Genomic DNA, 22530 nt, shown 5'->3' on the forward strand with positions numbered 1-22530 from the left:
AAGATCACACAGGAACCTGTCCAGGAGAGTTTTGAATGTCTCCAGAGAGAGATTTTATGACCTTTCTAGACAACTTGTTCCAGTTCTGAATTATCCTTCTGGTGGGGAAAAAAACTTTACTTTTCTTTCTTTTTTTCAAAAGAAAGTTGCCTTATGGCAACTTGAAACCATTATCCCTTCTTGCTGCATCACCATGAGAAGAGTCTGTCTCTTTTCTCTGTACCCTTACATTAGCTAGTTGAAGCACAAGAAGATGCCTCCTCAGCCTTTTCCTTTTCAAGCAAAACAAACCCCAGCTCTCTGAGCACCTGTAATGTGCACTGGGCCCCTACTTTTTTCAGTAGCAGTCTCTGGCCTCACTTTACTATGCCAGTGTCTCTCTTGACTGGGAAGCCCAAAATTGGACACAGTATTCCAAAGGCAGTCTCACAAGAGGATTTTACAGGCTGGCTATGCTTTTAATCATACAGCTCACTGTGCAGTTAACCTTCTTTACTGACTCATACTGGTTTTGATGTGCATCAAGATGCCCAGGTCTTTACCTGCAGAGCTTCTTAACAAACAGTGAGCACTCAGCTTTTACTGCTTTACAGGGTTGATGTGTCTCGCATGCAGGACTTTATATTTGCTTTTGACCTTTCTTCTATCATAGTCTAGTAACTGTTTCATTATGTGAAAGAATCACACTGGAAAACACGGCTATTACTTGATATATTTACATAATAAGTAATATATAGGAAAAGGTGAATACATGGCCACCTTATCTTGTCAGTGACCTGAATAAGACACAGTGGAAAATCTGCAGTTTTGAAGGTAGTATGGTGTAATGCTTGAGCTTGGCATTCTGTGATCCTGTCTGAAAAGAATCTGATAGACCAGAGTAAGTTCCATGAACTTCAGCTATGTTTCTGGATTTCAGTGTATATAAAGTGGGATTGTAGAAATTAATTTTACTTTTGTTCCTTTTTAGGCATGTTTCTACTTTAGTCTGATACAAATTTAAAATGCAAAGTCAAAGTGGTAAAAAGCTGCATGGTGGTTTATTTGCTTTTTCTGTGCATCAGAATAACTCTGCTGCTTTGAGACCCTTCAAAACAAGTTAAAGGAATGGAAATAATACAATGTAAAGTGATGCCTTTTATTTATATCCCCAAAAAACATCTTTTCCCCCGGTCCTATACTGATCCTGACTTGCACTACTCTAGTTTGAAGTTTTAGTTATAGTGTTTATGGAGAAGCAAAGCCTGTACATGATAGAAAAGTGTTTGTTCAGAAGCAATAAAAAAAGAAACACTAAGCTACTGTCATCAATATTCTGTTAAAACTATTGTGTTTTGGACTTTAGAGTATTGCACTACCATGCTGAAGTCTGTTGGATGTAATAACCAAAGCAGTCATCACCTCTAATCAGGTCTTTCTCTCTTTGCCCTTGATGTGTCCAGAAAATACTTGGCTAGCTTAAAAATTGTAAGTTAAGTTTTGGCCTTCATGCAACAATTACATGACCAAAGGTACACTTCTGTACACAGTGCAGGTCGCAACACAGCAGGACTTTCCTATGTGCTTTAAAAAGCAAATTTTCTTCTAGCTAAATATTTGAAGTGAGCCTATCACACTAATATGTTTACGTTATGCAGCATCAGTTGTATCTGCCAGATAAGTTTGTGGTTAATAGAAGTTTGATTTCTAAATGTTTAATAGTTTTTCAAGGACCTGCTTATCAGAAGACAAAACAAAAAACCTCATAAAAGCAAAGAGCAGACCAGAAAATCCACAAGTCTCTAGGCTTATATTCAGACAGTATAATCTAGCTTTAGCTCCATGGGAGTTGCTAGCTTACAAGAAGTTTTTTGTAGATTGTACAAAAATAAGTACTAGCCATAGTAAAATGGGAAAAAGGGTGGGATAATTAAAGTGTCCCTTTTAAAAACAGCACACATTAAAGCCAAGTGTCTTTTAGGTTCATTGAACATTTGTTTTACTCTGATTTTCAGAACCCTTAAGTATTTGGTACAGTATGTGCTTGAAATGATGAATCTAAGATGATAGGCTGCTTTTTTTTTTTTAGCTTTCAGCCCATGGACCACTAAGAAAAACACCGCAGGTCACATACAGTGGAATGCATTCTACCCTAATGGTTGTTTACTACTGTGTAATTACAGAAGATAGGAGCAGAGCTTGATCCATTTGCAATTTTTAAAGGCCTCTTCCAAAAGATATGAAAACTGTTGTGAATACTGTGTATTACTAAATTGGACTCAATTACTGTGATCAACCTTATTTTTCAATCTGTTGCCTTCCTGTAAGGATGAGGGAGTGGAAAGAATGACATGTGTGCTTTAGCTTTTTAATTTAAAGCACTTTTTGTGAGGCAGCTATACATGTGTGACATACATGGAACTATGGAAGTTTCTACCAGCTTTGTTAGACTTAGTAGTATAGATGGCTTTTCTGTTATGAGGCACACCTGTCTTCTTTCTAGTTTCTCTTGATGACATAGGTAGAGGGAAAGCTTATGTGTTTTGAGATTGTAAGGCTAAAACACCAGTGCCTGTTCAAAGTAATGCAAGTTCAGAAGGAGACCATTCTACATTTTATTCCTTACACACTCTTTTGTTGGATGTTCTCCAGTTTGTCCAACGCGCTCGGCTCTCACTGAAGTCAATGAAAAACATTGACAAGGGGTCATCATGCAGACAAGAGTAAGTTTGAAGGGCATGGGCAAGGTACAGTGAGTCCAGAAGGTAGCCTTTGAGGATAAAGCAAAAAGTCTCTTTGTGGGAATGGAGTGAGCACGTGTGTATGTATAAAAAAAGAGGAAAATAGAGACTGCTTCTGTTACTCATCCTATTAAACTACTTAAATCACCCATGGTGCTGTTGCAGGCATCAGAGCAATTAAAACAAACAAACAAACAAAAAAGAATGGCCCAAAAGAGAATGAGAAAGTATCGTGCTTCTAGTCTCACAATGCCTCTCTGCTTTTCTTTCCCTCACATCCACTCTGTCTTTAATCTTTACTCTGAGTGTTTTTCTTGTCTGGAATCACTTCATTGTTATCCACATGTGGAGATTTTTGTTTGTGAAGCAATAATATTCAGGCAATATAACTGGTTTATGCTATTTTATTTTTATATGCAAATCAGATATACTGCTACAACTATAATGACCGAGTATAGGGTCACATTACTGTAGCCTTTGTTATGATTTCAGAAACCAGTTAAATAACATGCTTTTAATGTTTTTTCCCCCTCTTTTCTTTTCCTGACAGGTAACACCAGCCTTCAGACCAAAACAGGGAGCATCACAGTAGGTAGGTTCTACCTTCCCTCTGAGATATCTCCTTTCTCACTCTTACCGTTTTCTTTCTGAAAGCTGAATATTCACAGAGAAGCTAAAAAGGAGGTGATTTCTCACAGATGCTTGTGCCCTCTTTTCTTTTCAGGAGCGGTACTGACAGCGGTGTAGCTGCAGGAGGTCCTTTCCAAACTTGATGGTCAGCCTTTTGCAGTTGGGCAAGGCACACTGTCTAGCTTTTGATACCACAATATCCCCTGGGTTTGCACAAGTTAGACTGAGTCTCAGTGTCGTCTTTTAGATTAAGATGGGATGAAAGGACATGAGGAAAGATTAAGGGTGCATCAAATGCAATAATTTTGCCTTTAACCTAGTTCTCTCTCTTACATTTGTTGATTTATTACATGGAGGGGAGATTTGTGATAATTTAAACAATATTTCCAAACTGTTATGCTAACCATTGTTTTCCCTTCAGAAATAATAATTTAAAAAGCTCTGGTTTTTTTCAGGAACTTGAGGTTAACAGAGTTAACTGGAGTTATCAGTTATGGTATACATTATATTATTTGCACTAGTCTAGGAAAGTGTAAGGACCTCTTCTTTAACCATTTCATAGTACATCAACACAAAAGAGAGAAACTGGAATTCTGGCTATTTGTATGGCAGAAAATCGAAGTAACAGAATAATAGACAAGGCTCAGTCTCTCTTGAATCACATAGAAGGATTTCCCCTTCCGTAAATAAACTTGGTTACATGTCCAAGTCTCAGACTTCTGCTAGCGGTAGCAACCACAGTCACTCACTAAGCATTGTTCAGGGATGAGCTGTACTGCTACAACTCTTATGTTTCTAAGCAATCTGTATTAATATTCCTGGAAAATAAATGCAATACACATCCTTATGAGTTAGTCATTAAACCGCAGAATTAAATTAAGCTTGCTAGTGTGTTTTTTTCCTTCTGTTAAATAATCTCATAGAATATGAAGACTTTTTTTTAATACAGGAGATAGCTTTTTCCATCAGTAGATGATGATTACTTTCCTTAATTAACCAGGTTCAGCTTAAACACTGAGACATATCTTACAGTTCTGAAAGCACTAGTTAGACTTAATCTTTTCCTAAAGAGCATTAAAAATTCTTTACATTTTAATGGATTTTTCCAAAGGTGAATGACTTGAGATCCAGTGGTTCAACTCTAAAAGCTTGGGGAGGGGGGAGATAGTTTTAAGTGAAAAGTTTTTGTGTATAAAAATTAATGCCACAAAAGAGTTTGTTGGATTGCCAGACACCTGGCATGGATTTGCTGACAGGAATAGGAAGAAGAACTCAGATCTTTCAACTTCCTTAGCTGGGTTTTCATAGGGATGTAGTCATTTATTTCACTGGAGGCAGAATTTTATTAGTTAACTGAAAAAAATTACACCCCCAAAATCTAGAGATGAGTGCATCCTTAGCTTTTGAGATACTTATTTACAAGTCAAGCTAAAACATAATTGAGGGTGCTTGATTTTTTTAAAAAAATACTTGGGGGAAAATACAAGTGACTACTGACGGTTTCTTGTTCTTGTATCATTCTGCATTAAAACAGGAAACCAATGCTGTTGTCTCTCATGCCTTTTAATTTCCTGCTTTTTGTTATTTATAGAATAGTTTGACTGTATTTGTTTTGGGTTTGGTTTTTTTGTATTGTTTGTGTAAATCCATTTTTATTTTTTGAAGACTTTATCCAAAATTCAGTGCGATTTTAAGCATCTGACATATGGCAGCGTTTCACACTGACATTGTTAAAATATGAAAGTAGGGATTATTCCTTTTTTGTTCCTGTACTGTGAGCTTTGTTAATTACTGACAAATTGTTTTCCAACCCTATACTGGAATCTTCCTACTTCTAACAAATTTTCTATGGATTTAGAATGGGTTTTAACTTAAAAGAACCAGACCCGTTTTTACTTTAATTTACCACTTAAAATAGTCATTAGAAATCCAAATAAACTTACAAAAAGCATTGGAGTACTTTGTTTTTATAAATAGCTTAATCTTTAAAATTTTTATTTGGTAAATTCACAGGAAAACTCAGGTTGGAAGAGACCTTAGGAAGTTGCAAAATCACAGAATGGTTGAGGTTGGAAGGGACTTCTGGAGGTCATCTTGTCCAGCTCAAGCAGTCTAGTCTCCAACCTCCTGCTCGAAGCCATGCCAGCTGGGAGGTTGCTCAGGGCTTTATCCTGTTGTCTTGAAAAGCTCCAAGGATATGGACTGTACAGCCTCTCTGGGCACATTGTTCCACTGCCTGACTGTCCTCAGGGTGAAAAAGATTTTCCTTCTATCCAACTGAAACTCTTCTCATCATGCACTGCTCTGAGGAGCCTGTCTTTGTCATCTTGATCACCCCCTTGCAGATACTAGGGGGCTGCTGTCAGGTCCTGAAGCAGTCTGTTCTCCAGGCTGAGCAAGCCCTCATCTGTCAGTCTCCCCTCATGGGATGCTCCACACCCTGACTATCCTGGTGTTTCTCTGCTGAATTCACTCAGATGTACTGCTGTCCCCTTCTCTTAGGAGCCCCAACACTGGATGCTGTATTTAGGTGTGGTCTAATAAGTGCTGAGTAGAGGGTGATAATCCCTTTCCTTGTTATGCTGACCATGCTCCAGTTAATACTGCCAGGGATACTGTTGGACTTCTTCTCTGCCAGGGCACATTGCTGGCTGATCTTCAGTCCTGCTAGAATTTGCTTATTTCTCAATGTTATTGGTATGGACTGGTTTTATATTCTCTACTCTGCTGCCAAGCCAAACTTTTCCCTCATCAGCTCAAAAAAAACCCAAAGTTTTTCCTTACTGGAATACTTATGTTTAACCCAGTTATGCATTGAATAAATGAATCTTCTGTGTTTGGTGTAGTCAGAAATGATAAAGCTTATGGTGGTTGTTTTGTTTCAGAGGGCAGGAAACAGCCTTAACCAGCTTATGGGCAGCAGGAACTTATTCTGGCAAGGAAAACTATATATTGAGATCCAAAAAACTCTAATTTATATATTTTAAAATATGTTGGTGTCAGTTTGCCTTATTCTGCTAATTTCTTTCTTCAGTAACCTGTACTAGATGGCCTAACTGCTTCAGTGACTTGTGATGCTCACTGTCTTAATTCAAAGGAGCTTAACAATTAAGAACATTTCAACTTTTTCAAAAAACGTAAATTTGAGTATAGTCCTGACGTGAAAGTGAACTAAGGTGTCTGAGATCATCCTTTGTGATGAGAGCATTATAATATGGCAATTCTCTAGTACCGAGACCAAATGCCTGTGCTGATTTTGGTTGGGATAGAGTTAATTTTCTTCATAGTAGGTAGTATGGGGCTATGTTTTGGATTTGCGCTGAAAACAGTGCTGATAACACAGATGTTTTAGTTATTGCTGAGCAGTGCTTACACAGACTCAAGGCCTTTCGTGCTCCTCACACCACCCAACCAGCGAGTTGGCTGGGGGTGCACAAGAAGTTGGGAGGGGACACAGCTGGGACAGCTGACCCCAGCTGACCAAAGGGATATCCCAAACCATATGATGTCATGCTCAACATACAAAGCTGGAGGAAGAAGGAAGAGGGGAGGGGATGTTTGGAGTGATGGCGTTTATGTAACCTTTATGCATGATGGAGCCCTGCTTTCCTGAAGATGGCTGAACACCTGCCTGCCAATGGGAAGTAGTGAATTAATTCCTTCTTTTGCTTTGCTTGCCTGTGTTGCTTTTGCTTTACCTATTAAACTGTCTTCATGTCAACCCACAAGTTTTGGCACTTTTGCCCTTCTGATTCTCTTCCCCATCCTGCTTTGAGGGAGTGAGTGAGCAGCTGTGTGGTGCTTAGTTGCCAGCTGGAGTCAAACCACGACAACACCAAAGCTTTATTTTAAGAAGGGAATAAATTATGGAAAGCAATTATGGTATTTAAAACAGTTTTTGGATAACTGAAAAATAAAACAATAAACCACGCTGTATATTTATAAGTAACATTACATCTGTGAGTTTTGTGTTGAGAATTCAGTTTTTAATATGTGACCTAGGGAATTTTTAAATTAAAAGCCTCATTTCTGAATTCCATTAAAAGCATTTACTGTACTTCGTAAAGTACAACTCTTATGTACTTTAAAAATAAATCCATGCATATGCTTGTCTCTTAATAGTGATCAGTTCTAATGATGTAGTCTTTGCCATCTGCTTGAAGTATGTTAATGTTCTGGCTCTCACTTCAAGTGTCCTTCATCTTCCAACCTTGTATCTCAGGGCTTGACCTTCTTCTGTGTTCTGCTGCTGACAGACCTGTAATTTTTTCCCCCATTGTTCCTATGCTTTTTTCCACACCACCCTATACAAAGGGTACTTCTCTCCAGGCAGCTTGGAATCGGCTACTTTTTCTTATCCCTCAGGTGACAGATTATGAAAGATGAAACTTTTTAAAATAATAGTACACTGAGTTAATATCTTCTGAGTTACTACTTGGTTTTATTATCAGTCTTTGTTTCTCTCTTTCCTCTCTTTGTGTCCTTTTGAATGTAGTTTATATAGCATTCTGGACAGAGCTTGTGTCCTGGAGAAACTATTGCTAAAAATTGGAGCATACAGAAAAAGCAGCTGCTGCCTGAGAACAATGCAGTTTTCCTTGCACCTTAAAAGAATAAACATTTTTATTTCTCTGTGTTCTATTAGCAATAAACAATTTTGGTGATGTGACATAATGTATGTTTTATAGCATCTCACATAATGGTGCTGAAGATTCTGGATGTTGTTACAGTAGTACTTAGGTTTGCATTTGTTTTGGAGCAATTTTTATTTTTACTCTTGATAAGATGTATTTTATGCTTGTAGAATGTATGTCTTGCTACAGTTGTCAATACGTATGTGGTGGGATGGCTTCCATGACTGGAGTGTTGGAATGAAAGGTTACAGGCTCTTTAGGAAAGACAAGCTGGGGAGATGAGGAGAGGGTGGAGCTCTACTTGGGGCTGGATGAGGAGCTGACTGAGAGCTTATGGGTCAGGATTAAAGGGAGGCAGGGACAGGTGACATTACAGGGGGGATCTGCTACAGGCCACCAAACCAGGAAGACTGAGCAGGTGGGGCCCTCTGTAGACAGATAGAAGCAGCCTTATGTTCACAAGCACTGGTGCTCATGGGGGACTTCAGTCACCTCAGTATCGATTGGAGGGACAACACAGTAGGGCATAAGCAATCCTAGAAGGTTCTTGGAATGTGGTGATGATAACTTCCTTCTCCAAGTGATAGAGGAGCCAATGAGAAGAGGTGCTATGCTGGACCTTGCTCTCACCAACATGGAGGGGCTGATGGTGAATGTGACGCTCAAGGGAAGCTTTGGCTGCCGTGACCATGAAATGGAGCAGATAAGGATCCTTGGGGCAGCAAGGAGTGCACACAACAAGCTCACTACTCTGGACTTCAGGAGAGGAGACTTTAGTCTTTTCAAGGATCTGCTTGTTGGAGTACTATGGGATAAAGCTCTAGAGGGAAGAGGGGACCAAGAAAGCTTTTTATTATTCAAGGATCATCTCCAAGCTCAGGAGTGATTAATTCCAACAAAGAGGAAGTCAGGCAAAAAAAACAGGAGTCTTGCATGGATGAACAAGGAGCTCCTGTTCAGACTCAAACACAAAAAGGAAGCCTACAGAGGGTAGAAGCAAGGGCAGGTGGCCTGGATGGGCTATGGAGAAATTGTCCAAGCAGCTGGGGACCAGGTTAGGAAAGCTAAAGCCCCTGATAGCATTAAATCTGGCCAGAGATGTCAAGGACAACAGGAAAATCTTCTCTAGGTATGTTGGAGATAAAAGGAAGACTAGAGAAAATGTGGGTCCTCTCTGGAAGGAAATGAGAGACCTGGTTATCAAGGATAGGGAGAAGACTGATGTACTCAATGACTTTTTTGCTGCTGTTTTCACCAGCAAGTGCTTTAGCCACACTGCCAAAGTCACAGAATCACAGAATTGCTCGGTTGGAAAAGACCTCTGAGATCATCATGTCCAACCATATCCTTAAGTACCTCATCTACCCGCTCCTTAAATACATCCAGGCATGGTGACTCCACCACCTCCCTGGGCAGCCTGTTCCAGCCTCTGACAACCCTCTCAGTAAAGAACTTCCTCCTTATCTCTAACCTGAACCTCCCTTGGCACAGCTTGGTGCTGTTTCCCCTTGTTCTATCCCCCATCACCTGGGAGAAAAGACCAGTACCCACCTCTCTACAACCTCCCTTTAGGTAGTTGTAGGTGGTGATGAGGTCTCCCCTCAGCCTTCTCTTCTCCAGGCTAAACAACCCCAGTTCCCTTAACCGCTCCTCTGGCTTGTTCTCCAGACCCCTCACCATCCTTGTGGCTCTTCTCTGAACATGCTCCAGAATCTTAACATCCTTCTTATAGTGAGGGGCCCAGAACTGAACACAGTACTAGAGGTGCGGCCTCACCAGTGCCAAGTACAGGGGGATAATCACCTCCCTGGACCTGCTGGTCACACTGTTTTTAATACAGGCCAAGATGCCATTGGCTTTTCTGGCCACATGGGCACAGTGCTGGCTCATGTTAAGCTGGCTGTCAACCAACACCCCCAAGTCGTAGAAGGCAAAGGCAGGGACTGAGAGAAAGATGAACTGCCTGCTCTAGGAGATCAGGTTTGAGACTGTCTAAGGAACCTGAAGATGTGCAAGTTCATGGGACCTGATGAGATACATCCATGAGTCCCGAGGGAACTGGCAGATGAAGTTGCTTAACCACTATCCATCCTATTTGAGGAGTCGTGGCAGTCTGGTCAAATTCCTACTGGCTGAAAAAGGGTAAACATAATCCCCATTGTTAAAGAGAGAAAAATGGAAGGCCCAGGAAACTACAGACTGGTCTCACCTCTGTGTCTGGCAAGATCACGGAGCAGATCCTCCTGAATACTCTGTTAAGGCACATGGAAAATAACGATGTGATTGGTGACGGCCATTATGGCTTCACTAAGGGCAAATCTTGCCTGACAAGTTTGGTGGCCGCCTGTGGCGGGGTTACAGCGTTAGTGGATAAGACAGGAGCAACTGATGTTATATACCTACACTTAAGCAAAGCATTTGACGCTGTCCCACGTGACATCCTTGTCTCTGAATTGGAGAGACATGGATTTGACAGAGAGACCACTTGGTGGATAAGGAATTGGCTGGATGGTTGTATTCAAAGAGCCGTGGTTAACAGCTCAATGTCTGAGTCAAGAGAGCTTTTTGGGGGGGGCGTGGGATGGGATGTAACATTTTGTTACTATTCCTTTGCAAATGCTGTGAGCTATGAATTTTGAAACAGTGAAAATGAAATCCTGGAATCCTGTTGTTAAAAGGAGGCAGTTATGTTAAAAGTAAAGAAATCATAATATTTAATCAACATGACCTCTGGAGGCCATCTGGTCCACCCTCCCCACTCCAAGCAGGGTCGCCTAGACCAGGTCGCCCAGGACTATGTCCAGACAGCTTTTGCATATCTCCATGTACAAGATCTCCCCTGAGCCTTCTTTTCTCCAGAATGAACAGTCCCAGTACTCTCAGCCTTTCCCTGTAGGAGAGATGCTCCAGTCCCTTAATTATCTTTTTACCTTTTGTTGGACTCTCCCCAGTATGTCCATGTCTCTTTTGTACTGGGGAGCCCAGAACTGGACGTGGTACTCCAGATGTGGCCTCACCAGTGCTGAATAAAGGGGAAGGATTGCCCTTCTTGATCTGCTGGCAACGATCTAATGCAGCTCAGGATACCATCCACCTTCTTTGCGGTATGGCACACTGCTGTCTCATGTTCAACCTGGTGTTCACCAGGACACCCAGATCCTTTTCTGCCAAGCTGCTTTCCAGCTGGGTGGCTTCCAGCATATGCTGGTGCCTGAGGTTGTTCCTGTGCAGGACTTTGCATGTCCCCTTGTTGAACTTCATTGGGTTCCTGCAAGCCCATTTCTCCAGCCTGTCAAGTTCCCTCTGGATGACAGCATATTCTCTTGGCATATCATCCACTTCTAGTTTTGTGTCATCAGTGAACTGGCGAGGGTATGCTCTGCTCCATCATCAAGATCATCAATGAAGATGTTAAACGGGACTAGAGCCAGTATTGACCCTGGAGTTCACCACTTGTTACTGGTCTGCAACTCAAGGCTCACAGATGAGCAGTTTACGTATTATATTGAAACTTCCACAAGAAGTTTTGTAGGGATTTTGTATTATTGACAGTTGTGTTCCTGACAAGATGCACATATCTCTTCAGGAGTTTTTTCCATCGCGTTAGTCTGTTAAACATTTAAAATAGTAGAGACCTATAGCTAATTGTCTTACAGGGACTGATTGACGCAGTTTGGTATAGTCTGTGGAAGGAGATGCATAGGTTTGGACAGTGTGGACAGATATTTGAAGAGGAAGATCCCATTTAGTAGGTCAGAGGCTCATCAAGGTGAAGTTGTACTTGGCATATTGTATTATGATACAGAATTGACACATGTAATGATTTTATTTTTGTTTTGAGCAGAATAAGTTAGCCAAAAGAGAATATGGTATTTAAAACCAGTGGAAATAACTTTAAAATCTACGTAGAAAATAAATCATTTAGAGGTAAAATTAAACTTTGGACATTTTAGTTAGCAAAATAATTGTTTTCATGAGACATTACTTTACTTTCTGTAATACATTCTTTATTTTGCCAAGTCCAGTTTGTGAGTACAGTAAGGACAGCTAGTGATTTTTTAGTAGTATGTGCAGTTAGTCTAATGGGTACATTTCAGTTTCTTTTAATATTTTTCATGTCACGGTCTTAGAATAATCAATTAAAACAAGAAAATTGACCAATCTTCATCAACAAACAATACGAGATAGCCTGTTAAGTAGGAATTAAATCTTTCTCATGCTTCAGATCTGTTGGAGTCATACTTTCTCCTGTCTTTAACCAAATTGTAATAAATATTTTTTGTTTTCATATTGAAATCAGTTTTACCGATGATTAACATGAGCAAGGTTAGTCACGTGCTGTTAGGAAAAGTAAGCATATTTTTGCTTAGACTTAAGGACCAATCGCTTGTGTTTATTCCTTTCTTCAGTACTTGGCTTTATAAAATGAAGGAAGAAGAGATACTGAATGTTGTGGATGATATTTCATTTTTGTCACCTTTGTGGGCCTTTCAGTGATCTTAACTTGAGAAAGATTACACAATGAATGTGACTTAGGTCTTATTCTTCAAACTGTACTAGCAAAAAGGGTAGATGCAAATAATGGACTGTTTTTGAAAAAAACTACTTACTTAATACTACTACTTACTTAATAATCTTACTTATGTAGGCTTATTCTGGGCATTTCTTATGTGCCCTTTGTAGTTTCAGCATACTACTCACTTTACCTATCAGTCTTCATAACTTGTTCTGATTTTCTTAACTAATGAGCATTAGTATCTTTGTTAGAACACACTGCTTCTACTTCATCCTGAGCACATACAGGTTTGCCAATTTGGGACCAGAGTCAGATTTCCTCTTCTGAGTTACAGAGGCTGATCTGGCTGGTGTCTGTTGTGGAAAACTTATTTGTCATAAAGCATAACAAAACCTTTGTCAAGGACATCTTGCTTCCTTTTTTTTTTTCCTGTGTTAGTAAATCCTTAAATAGCTGAAGTTGCTCGAGAGTGACCATCTGTTCTCTTTCCAGTAGAACGATTCATCCTTGTGTTTCCCCCTGAGTCGTCAGTCCTTGGCTAACTCTGACTTCAAACTATGCACTTTTTTCTTGGTTTTACCTCCAGTTATTCATATTGATCTTAGCTAACACTGGATATATATTTTAAAATAAATTGCTTTAGTTTAGTTCTGTCACGACTGTAAAATCTGTATTAACTTCATTATGACTTCAGTTATGTATTTTGTCCTACCAGATTGTGTTACTTAATACAAGGTAATTTTTCTTGTTGACATATATATTTATTTGAATTTGACCTTTTTTTACATAACCTCATCTCTGCTATTTTTAATGCATTTTCAGTTGTCTTTTCCACCCCCTCTCATTTGTTTAGAGTTAGAGAGACAAAACTTCTGCAAAGTCTATTAAAGATGCTGTGTAAGTGATGAACAACTTTGTCTCTTGACATTCTTATTTGTACCTAAGCATTTGTATTTAAAATGCTATAAGAAACTTCTTTTCAGTGGTGTATCCTGGGAATCAAAATCTGGCAAGTCATCCTCCCAGAACAGTGTTCCACTTTCCCTCAAATTGGGTTGTTGTTTTGGCTTGGTCTTCGGGTTTTTACTTTCAAGTAAACTTTTACTTTCAATTTGATTAGGAATATCTGCAAAAATAGTTATTACATGAGAAAATGTTGATTTATCACTAAAAATAATCATTAAAAAGATTGATGTAACTTTTTTTGCTTCAGTGACTTTCATTTTCAAGCTTACAAACATTTTTAAAACTTATCAAATATTTTGTGGTGGCTTACACAACCAAAACTTTTTTCCCCCATTGATTAATTTCAGTGAACGAAGAGTTCATTTTTTTACTTCAGATTTGGAACAGAACTTCTTTAACACAATCTGCTGAGATGGGGAAAACATTCCCATCCAATTCTAGTCATTATTGGTTTCTCGTTAGTCAAAGACAGTCTCAGTTTCTCATCTGGCTAAATATGGACTGGCTAGGGTTTTTAACGACTTTCCCCTCCAAAGAAATCAGTTTTAGCTGTGGGATAATAACCCCTTTCTATGTGTTTACTTTTGCACGTAATACACTGATCTTCCACGTCTGTGCTTGTGATCTGGCATCAGAAAAGCTCCAGATGAGTGTATTGAGAGCTAAAACTGTACGGCAAGCTTAAGGCATTAATGCTAGACATCCTTGTTATGATTAGTCAACTTCATTCTCTCATTAATGTAACTTTTATTCAAGTTTGATTTTGTTATTTTAGCTAGTTCTGAATGTTTGACTGTTTCTTTTTGTATCCACATCCAGAAACTACCAGTATTTCAAGATTTCTTGCCAACACTTTTATTTCTAGTGGTGTATCTAAAAAGATATTTTACTGACTGCCATTTGCAGACATACATAGTTATTTTGATGCTTCTCTAGAGTTGCTTCATAATTTCTTCACAATTTTTATCAGCTATAGGTCTGTTCAGTAGTTCAAAATATACCTGTGAGACTTCACTGTAATACTGTGGAAATTTGTGTCTTTTAAACTTCCATGCAATTATAAGTAATTAAAGACTTCTTCTCAAGTATACAATTAAGGCTTCTTAAAAGCTTTCTATTTGTAAAATAGTTTCTTCAGAAAGTTTTGTTATCATAAACTTCAGCTAATAAGGTATAGAAAAAAATGTTCAGAAACCTGCTTTTCTGACATCCAGTAAATAAAGATACTTCTCAAACATGGAAGAATTGACAAAATACAAAGAAAGATTTTAGCAATTTTTTTATTTAAAAAAAATGAATGATACAGAAGTTCTTTTATTTTCTTTTTCTCTTTGTTTAGATTCATCAGATGGAAGTCTAAAAGCTTCTACACAGCATGGGACAATAGATGTTTATGTCAGTCAATTAAGAAAAGTGGACCTGAAATCCCAGAAAGGTTAGCAAACAAAAAAATACTTTCTGTGGCAGCTTATGAGGTTAAAGAAAGGAGAGTATGGGGTTTTTTTCTTTATCTGTCTGGAAAAATGAGTTTGTGATTGTTGGTTATATCTGCATTATTTTTTACCTCATGACTAGAAAATGTGTATAAATACTTATAATGCAGTAAAATCTGTAAGGGACAGTGATACTTAAAATGGATTGTAGGTGTTTGTTTAATTTTTCAATACTTTCTTTTTTCCTGGCAATCTGCCCAGCAGAATTTGGCAGAGCTGACTTCGATTACAATCTTCCTTTGCCTTGAGCAGTTTACTCCATGCTGCTGATAGATGTATTTGCAGAGTGACAACCATGACTCACTAGAATTTCACTTGTTAGTTAAAAGGTCACTCCTAAAGTTGGATTTATAGTTTTGCAATATCGTATGTTCTGAATGGCAAGTAACAAAGCCTTGAATACATCTTGTCAGTCCTAGTTTTGCAAAAAATCCCCAACACTACAGCATTTCTACTTGACTTTAACATCAAGTCAGACACTTCAGGTGGTTTAAATGAACATGGTATTTGGTACCCTTCTCTTGTTGTCTGAGAGTCTATGCCCTATTAAAACCTCGCAGTTACTCAGAACAGGAATAATGAAGGAAATGCATTGAAATCACTCGTGTGCCGTTCTTTGGTACAAGCTATTCCAGTTCCATTGATGCAAAGAAATTTATTTTTATATTATTTTGTAGTTACCTTTTGAATCACTTAATACCAATTTATGTCTCTTTGAATTACTATTAAAAAAGAATGTATTTAATAAAAGCAAATTAATGTTATTTTCAAAACATTGCCTGACATCTCTTCTGGCAGCACAGTTTAGTAGAGGCAAAGTTGATGAGGTTCTGTTTTCATTTACCCTGTAAATTCAGAGTAACTGCTGACAGCTGCAGCGTAGAAAATGTACCATTCGTGATAAATTAGCTGCATGTGTGTTGGATTTTATGAGTCACATTACTGAGCAACTCTCCAAGGAGGACCCAAAGATGAAGACCTTTTCCCTTTCTTATCCTAAGGCTTTTGTGTATCCAGCAAAATTTAGGCCTAAATTACACTGATAGCTACTTGTTCATCAGGACTATCACAGGCAAGTGATTCAGTTGAATTTAATTTGCAAAGCTAGGGTTGTTTTCTGACCGCTACTAAGTTGTTATAACACCAGTTTTCTTATTGTGTTCTCCTTCAGGTTTTGGGGTATATTTAAAGAAACTTTTTAATGTTTTTCTAAAGTGTATGTTGGAATTGGGCAAAAACTAAGGAGCATATATACAGAAAGTGTATTGTGAATTTTGGTAGGTTTTTATTTTAATGTGTAGGGTGCAGCTTCCAAACATCGTGGCTGAGTAATTCCAAATGTCACTAACGTGGGCAGGTTGGGGGCCCAGCATCTGCCTTCAGTCTGATGCACAGAAGCACACATTTAGGGAAAGCAGAAGTCAGAATTTCTGGTTTTATCACAAGAATAGAAGTATTCGGGCCACCAAAGCTGGAACTTTGCTAGCAGTTTACATTTTAGTGATACATAGTCTAAACTGATCAGTCACTTTGGGACTGCATCTGTTCCAGGATGTGGACAGCTGGCCCGGTGCAGTAAAGCAAAGCAAATCACTGGCGTTACTAGTGTGTAAGTGGCATCTCATTGTTCCAGAGGAGCCGTTCTGTCATAATGTGTCATGCAGTGGCTGGGTGAATCAGCAATCCGATCTGTCCTTGCTCAGGAGTGTAAATATAACTAGAAGATGAAACTGAAGTCATAATACTGTGAGATCTGTTAGATTTGCTTCCCTTGTTCATTCCTGTAATAAAATCCTCTACCAAGAGCCATTGCTAGCAGTATGTGTCAATATTAATTTTCACATCTGCCAAGGAAATACTGTGATAACACTTTCTACATGTGACACACAGCATTCTGGTTATGATAAATGAAGATCACTTCACTTATCCTGTCAGAGACAAAAAAAAAAAAGATTACTGTGTCTGAAGGCTCTTAAAAAAAACCCCAACTAACGATGGTTTCATTCCAGTTAGCTAAATAATTGCTTGTTTCATGCTTTGATCTCAACATTAAACTACCTACCTTTCATTTAAATTTATACCAGGTTCTATTACGGTCAAGGTACCTGCCTCTCTCAAAGCTTATTTACAGTTGTCCGGAAGAAAAGTGGATGTGAGCTCAGAGATCCAGTTAAAAGAAACACAGAGTGCCTCCAAAGACGATCACGTAACTATAAGTGGTAAGGCTTTGCTAATCTTGGCTTCCAATAAATGTCTGTCTGGCCTTAGTCAAAGGCATCTACATTTCGTTATGAGTTTATTGCTCTTGGCTGCTTCTTGTTTCATCTGCTTCAGGTTCAAATGTTTGCTTGTGCCATTGTGCTCCCATGTTACTAGATGACTTTTTGTTTGGTTAATGACTTGTGAATGCAAACAGCTGCTTCTCTAACAAAAATCTTAGAGTCAAATTCTTCCTCAGCATTATTCCAGTGAATTTGTGGGAGGTAATTCAGGGCTGAATTTGACCCATTGCTTTGTTGGCTTAGACATACAATAAATTGCCAGGGAATGTCTATTTAAAAAAATAATGAAAAGTCTTCTCTGTCTATCTCAGCTGGGAGGAAGAGGGAAGTAAAAGGCTTATATGGCATATTTATAAATATACAATATAAATGTTAAAAGGTGCTGGATAGGCTGAGAAATGATGTGTGGGAGATAGGAGAAGAGCAGAAGAAGCTAGAGCATGGAGGAATAGAGAATACATGGAAAGTTGTCTGCAAATACTGGAAGTATTTTTCCAGTGCTTTTAAAATTGAATTCGGGAATCCCAAGTCATGCTGCTTTAGAAAACAGTTGTACAATTCCTTGTCAGGGTGTGTATTTCTCTCCTCCTCTCCGGATGCATCTATCTAGAAGTTAAGGCTGTTGCTGTTACCAATTATTCAGTTTGCTCAAGAGGAAACATAAATGTACTGTGTCTGAAGGCTCCAGCTTTGGTTTTGAACGTGTTATGTCAATATGACCTGATATGATAGCAGATTGGGTGAGGCTTTGTGGTTTTCTTTGGTTTTAAACCTAAGAAAAGATAAACAAAAGTTCTTTTCCTCCCCCATGTAAGATGATAATCTCAAAGGAAATGTTAGACATGTATGTACATAATTTTAATATGTAGCCTGCTTGTATAAAATAGCAGTCTTGAAATGTATAGGTGTATCTCTTTCTGTCTTGAACAGTAACTAGCATTTAAATTTACTAGTGCTTATTAAATACATTTTCTTAAAAAAAACAACCATGGTTAGAAGTTCTCAGGCTAGAAACCTGTGGGAGAACCCCAGGCTTCAGCAAGGCTCTATGGCGTGAATCGCCTCAGCAGTAAAACACCACATCTCCCAGTGAAAGAGGACCACTGGCCACTCAGTCGTCTTGCTATTCTGGCAACACTAAAGATAAGAGTGGTGTTTCAAATATACACAGCTGAATGGCTTCTCCGGTTTCACAACCCAGGCAGTGTTTATGTAGGACAGTCATCGCTGAAGCAGATGCAATTTTTCAACGCACCATTCTGTATCAAAATTATCTTGGCAGTTGAGGACAAAAGCAACTCTGATTAATTAACCCTCAAATACACATATCCCAAAGGCATGGAAATCAGCAGAGGGAGCAGTGTTAGACCAATGATCATCAGTTGTTTAAAGAGGTAACAGGATTGCACAAAAAGTTTATTAAGCATAGATCTTAATTGATCGTAATACAGGTGAATGGGAAAATAGACCCTGGAATGGATTCTCTGCAGGATACAATTCAGCTAAACTGGCACTGCCCTGAAGTACTGTATCTCCCTCTGTCTTTATACCCAGCATTGAGCTTTGCCAAGTGTTTTCTCACGTAATGTAACCACTGATTTATAGCAGCTCTCTCCTCCCTTATCTTCACTGGTCAGCAAGAAGCAACAGACATGAAGAGAGATGAAGTAGTTGGTTCTAATGTGTGCTTTGCTCCTTTTCTTACCATTTTGAAAACAGTGCCTCCCCTTTGTCTGCCAAGTCAGTGACATTCCTTTGGTATGGCAAGGGTGATGCTTCCTGCTTCTTCTTTACCTTATCCCATAGGGACAGTGTATTCTTTACACAGGCCAAGCACTTGTCCTCTCATTCTCAACAGTCTTTTCTTAAGGTTGGTATTTTAGAATTTTCTTGTACCAGTAGATTCTGAAATAATTAAAAATAATTTAAATTTGTTTCTATATCATGAAAACATTATCCACTCTTGAAGTTTTAGGTACAGTGCCTATAGCTGTCCTTCTGGTGCAACTAAAGAAATATAAAGTGGAGAGAGAAGAGGGGTTTTGCCGAGAGGAAAATTCACAAGAACATGGCAGTTTAGATTTTTATGCTTCTGAGCTCAAAGGTTAGTTTAAAAATAGATGATTTTTCAGAAACTGGCCAGTTCTCATGTGGATAACACAGGAACCAGCTGCTTTCAGGAAGCTTTACTTGCCTCTGGGAATATTGAGAGATGCTAGAGAGGAGTTTTCTGCAGTGGGAAGACAGGGTTGAGTTCTGTGACTTGGGTAAATGTACCCCTAATCTGTCACCTGCTCTAGGAAAGCCTCCCCTGCTGCTGTTACAGCAGTTACGGTGTAACATGGTCACCTTGCTTCACAGCTCTCATTTCCACGCTGAGTGGGGAGGTCAGGACAGCACAGTCCCATGAGCTGTCACATCCAGGATTTCACAAGATAACCAAGGAACAGAGTGGGGATTAGTCAAAGCAAGATGAAAGCCTGGAGTGAGCGCTCGAGAGGCAATGATGAGACTGTGAAAAGGTGTTTTGCTCTTTTAGAAAAGAAGGAGACTTTCCTGCAAAACTGGGACACTTCCTGAGAAAAGGAAGGAACTAAAGAGCAGTGCCAGGGAGTTTACTCTTCAGAGTAATTTGCAAGGATAAGGCATCTGTTTCCATTGACATCAGTAGGCACTCTTAGAAGTGTGGTATGGTATGATGTATGGTATCATGAAATCCATTCTAAAAAATTACTTTTTTCATGCTAAGCATTGGCCCAGCTTCCACCTGTGAAAGTGATTGTTCGGCTATCTGGTTTGGAGTGCTTGAGCAACTCCAGTACTTTCTGATGGTGATCATGTCAAGGCATTCATTTCCTTTCCCTGGCAAAGAGGGTAGGAAGAGCGGATTCTGCTTAGCCCCTGATGCTCGATATCTGTGCCTTCCCTGCGCCTCCAGGTCTGCCTGTATTCTTAAATCAGCTAATTTAAGAGGCCTGTAGAGATCATTAACTATATCTGGAACTAATATATGGTAAGAGGAAGGGTAGCAGGCTACGGAGTGTCAATTATTCAAGCAGAAAAGAAGCTTAGGAGACTGTCATGCCAAAGTGGTTACAAACATGTTAAAGGGCAGGGTTAAAATTCAAGTAATTTTGATTTATATGCTTTTTAGGCCTTTTTTCCAGTAAGCCTTTTTAAGTTCAAAGTACAAAGGTAGGGATAATTACCTGTGTGGTCCCAAGAGGAGGAATATTTTAATAAAGACATCAGTAAAGAGGAAACAATAATGTTATGCAGTTGCGAACAATAAACAATGTATTAACATGACTGTTCTGTAGAACTCAAAATAATCCCTTGGCTTTATGTGGCATTAGTAATACTTTGCTGGAAGGTGTCCAGTTTTGAGTACTGTACTTCAAAAAGGATGTGCACAACTGTAAAGACTGTGAAGGAGAACGCATGATCAGAGGCCTGAAAGCATGATTTATGAGGAAAGACTGAAAAAAGTGCGTGTTTGTCTAAAGAAGAGAAGACTGGGGGGAGATAAGATGTGTTTTTCCAGTACATAAGAAATTGCTGCAGAGATTAAAGAAATTGTTCTCTGGTGATATGATTAGAAATTATGATTTGACCTTACAGTAAAAAAAACTTAGCTAAGTGGTAAGATAAACTTTCTGGTAGTAAGCACTTGGCTGGCGAGGCCATAGGACTGTCAGTACCACAGGTTATGAAGAGCAGGCTAGGAGAGCATATCTGGTTACATTCAGTGCATCCTCAAGAGGTTGCTTTCAGCCTTGTTTTCTCTTGTCCAAAGCTGATGTGACCATCTGCTCCCACCCACTCTGCAGTAACTCAGAGGAAGGTTATGAGGCGTGTGGGTGGATGGATTTGGGGACTAAATGAATGCAGCCAGTGGGCACGCTTCCGCCCACTTCCACTGCCAGCTTGTGTGTTGGCAACTGTGAGCTTGCTGGAAAAGTCTTGCAATTGTTCAGAGACTTTCTGTGGATCCTTGGAGCCAGTGGTGCCAATTTCCAAATCCAATTGTCTGCAATGTAACCCCTTTCTTTACACCATGTAAAGCTTGCATCTCTGGTGCCGGGGACTCATCTGATTCCAGATCTTTCCCCATCCCTGGCCCCAGTCCTAGTACCAAGTTCATATCCAGCAGCAACCTTTGACCTGATGCCATCTGCTTGGTGCCCAGTGAGCTTTTAGCTTTGGCAGTCACTTACTCCATGTGGTTTTCAGCACTTGCGTGAGTTTCCTTGGTAAAAGTCCCACAGTGTCACAGGTGCTCCTCGGAGGCCATGAATGTTTGTCTTTGTTGGTTACTGCATTTCCCTGTTCTTACTTTCTCAAGCTGGCAAACCAACCTCTTTGTATTTTTTTGTCCTTTTACAAAGAACATACTCTTTGGGAATCATTGGCTTCTTCCAGGTGGAGACATTCTTGCTCCCTATTTCACCCCACATGACAATAGTTATAGCAGTTAACAGGATTTTTAGCTTTTGGTACTAATCCCACCCCATCTACAGCACTAGAGCTTTGCTGAGCCACATCTGAACAGTGTTCCTCTCAGAGCTATGCCTTTTGGTGACCATGCACACAGGAAATAAGGCTCTTTCTTTCATGTTAACTTACGGCTTCCCTCAGATGTCTGTCCTGGGGATGGAGAGGAATCTCCTGTTGTCTTCTCAAACCCCTTTTCTCCTGTGGAAGTTTCCAGGTAGATGTTGCCTCTATGTTATGAGTTGATCCAGCATCCAAGTATTCGTCATTAGGAACAACTTAGATGGCCTTCTTCCTCATGTGCCTCTAGAGACAGTCAGCCTGTCTGATTGCCAGGTTCCCTTGAAAAGTTGGACATTGATACCACTGTCCTATCTCTGACTTTTTGGGTTTCTCTTAACTTCAGTTCTTTTCACTCTGTCTACTCTTCCAGGTTGACTCTGGGATTTAGATACATGTTTCCTACCTTCAGGAATAACTTATTTCTCACTGCTCACACAATGGCTCCTCATCCAGTAGTACTGGGAGAGTGGCCTATAAAGTGCTGTGGACTTACCCTGTAGGATTGCTTCAGAGCCAGTGTGCAAGGAGGGAGCTGACTGCATGAGTCTCGTACACTGTGTACAAGGCTTTACGGATGTGTTTAACTGCTTTTGTTGTCAGAAATTCTCTATTCCTTAAGGTATCTGTGTTTTTTAGCTGCCTGGAGTTCCAGGGTTAAACACAAACACAGCTGAAGGGGCAATGAATAACATGAAGCAAGCAACTTGCCTTTAAAAGGGAAATAACTGGAAG

General features: G+C 39.5%; 1 protein-coding gene across 1 annotated transcript in view; it reads left to right on the plus strand.

The window, feature by feature from the left end:
• The window catches only part of FAM185A (family with sequence similarity 185, member A), a gene marked incomplete at its 5' end in the record, with an annotated part of 36911 nt that overhangs the window by 10977 nt on the left and 3404 nt on the right, over nt 1-22530 (plus strand). Inside the window, 3 exons of the mRNA XM_010182859.1 lie at nt 3271-3312; nt 14806-14901; nt 17044-17178. Coding sequence (XP_010181161.1) covers nt 3271-3312; nt 14806-14901; nt 17044-17178 — 273 coding nt within the window. The remainder of the gene's footprint in view (nt 1-3270; nt 3313-14805; nt 14902-17043; nt 17179-22530) is intronic.

The sequence above is a fragment of the Mesitornis unicolor genome, unplaced genomic scaffold, assembly GCF_000695765.1.
Source record: "Mesitornis unicolor isolate BGI_N332 unplaced genomic scaffold, ASM69576v1 scaffold17064, whole genome shotgun sequence".
Taxonomy (NCBI): Eukaryota; Metazoa; Chordata; class Aves; order Mesitornithiformes; family Mesitornithidae; genus Mesitornis; species Mesitornis unicolor.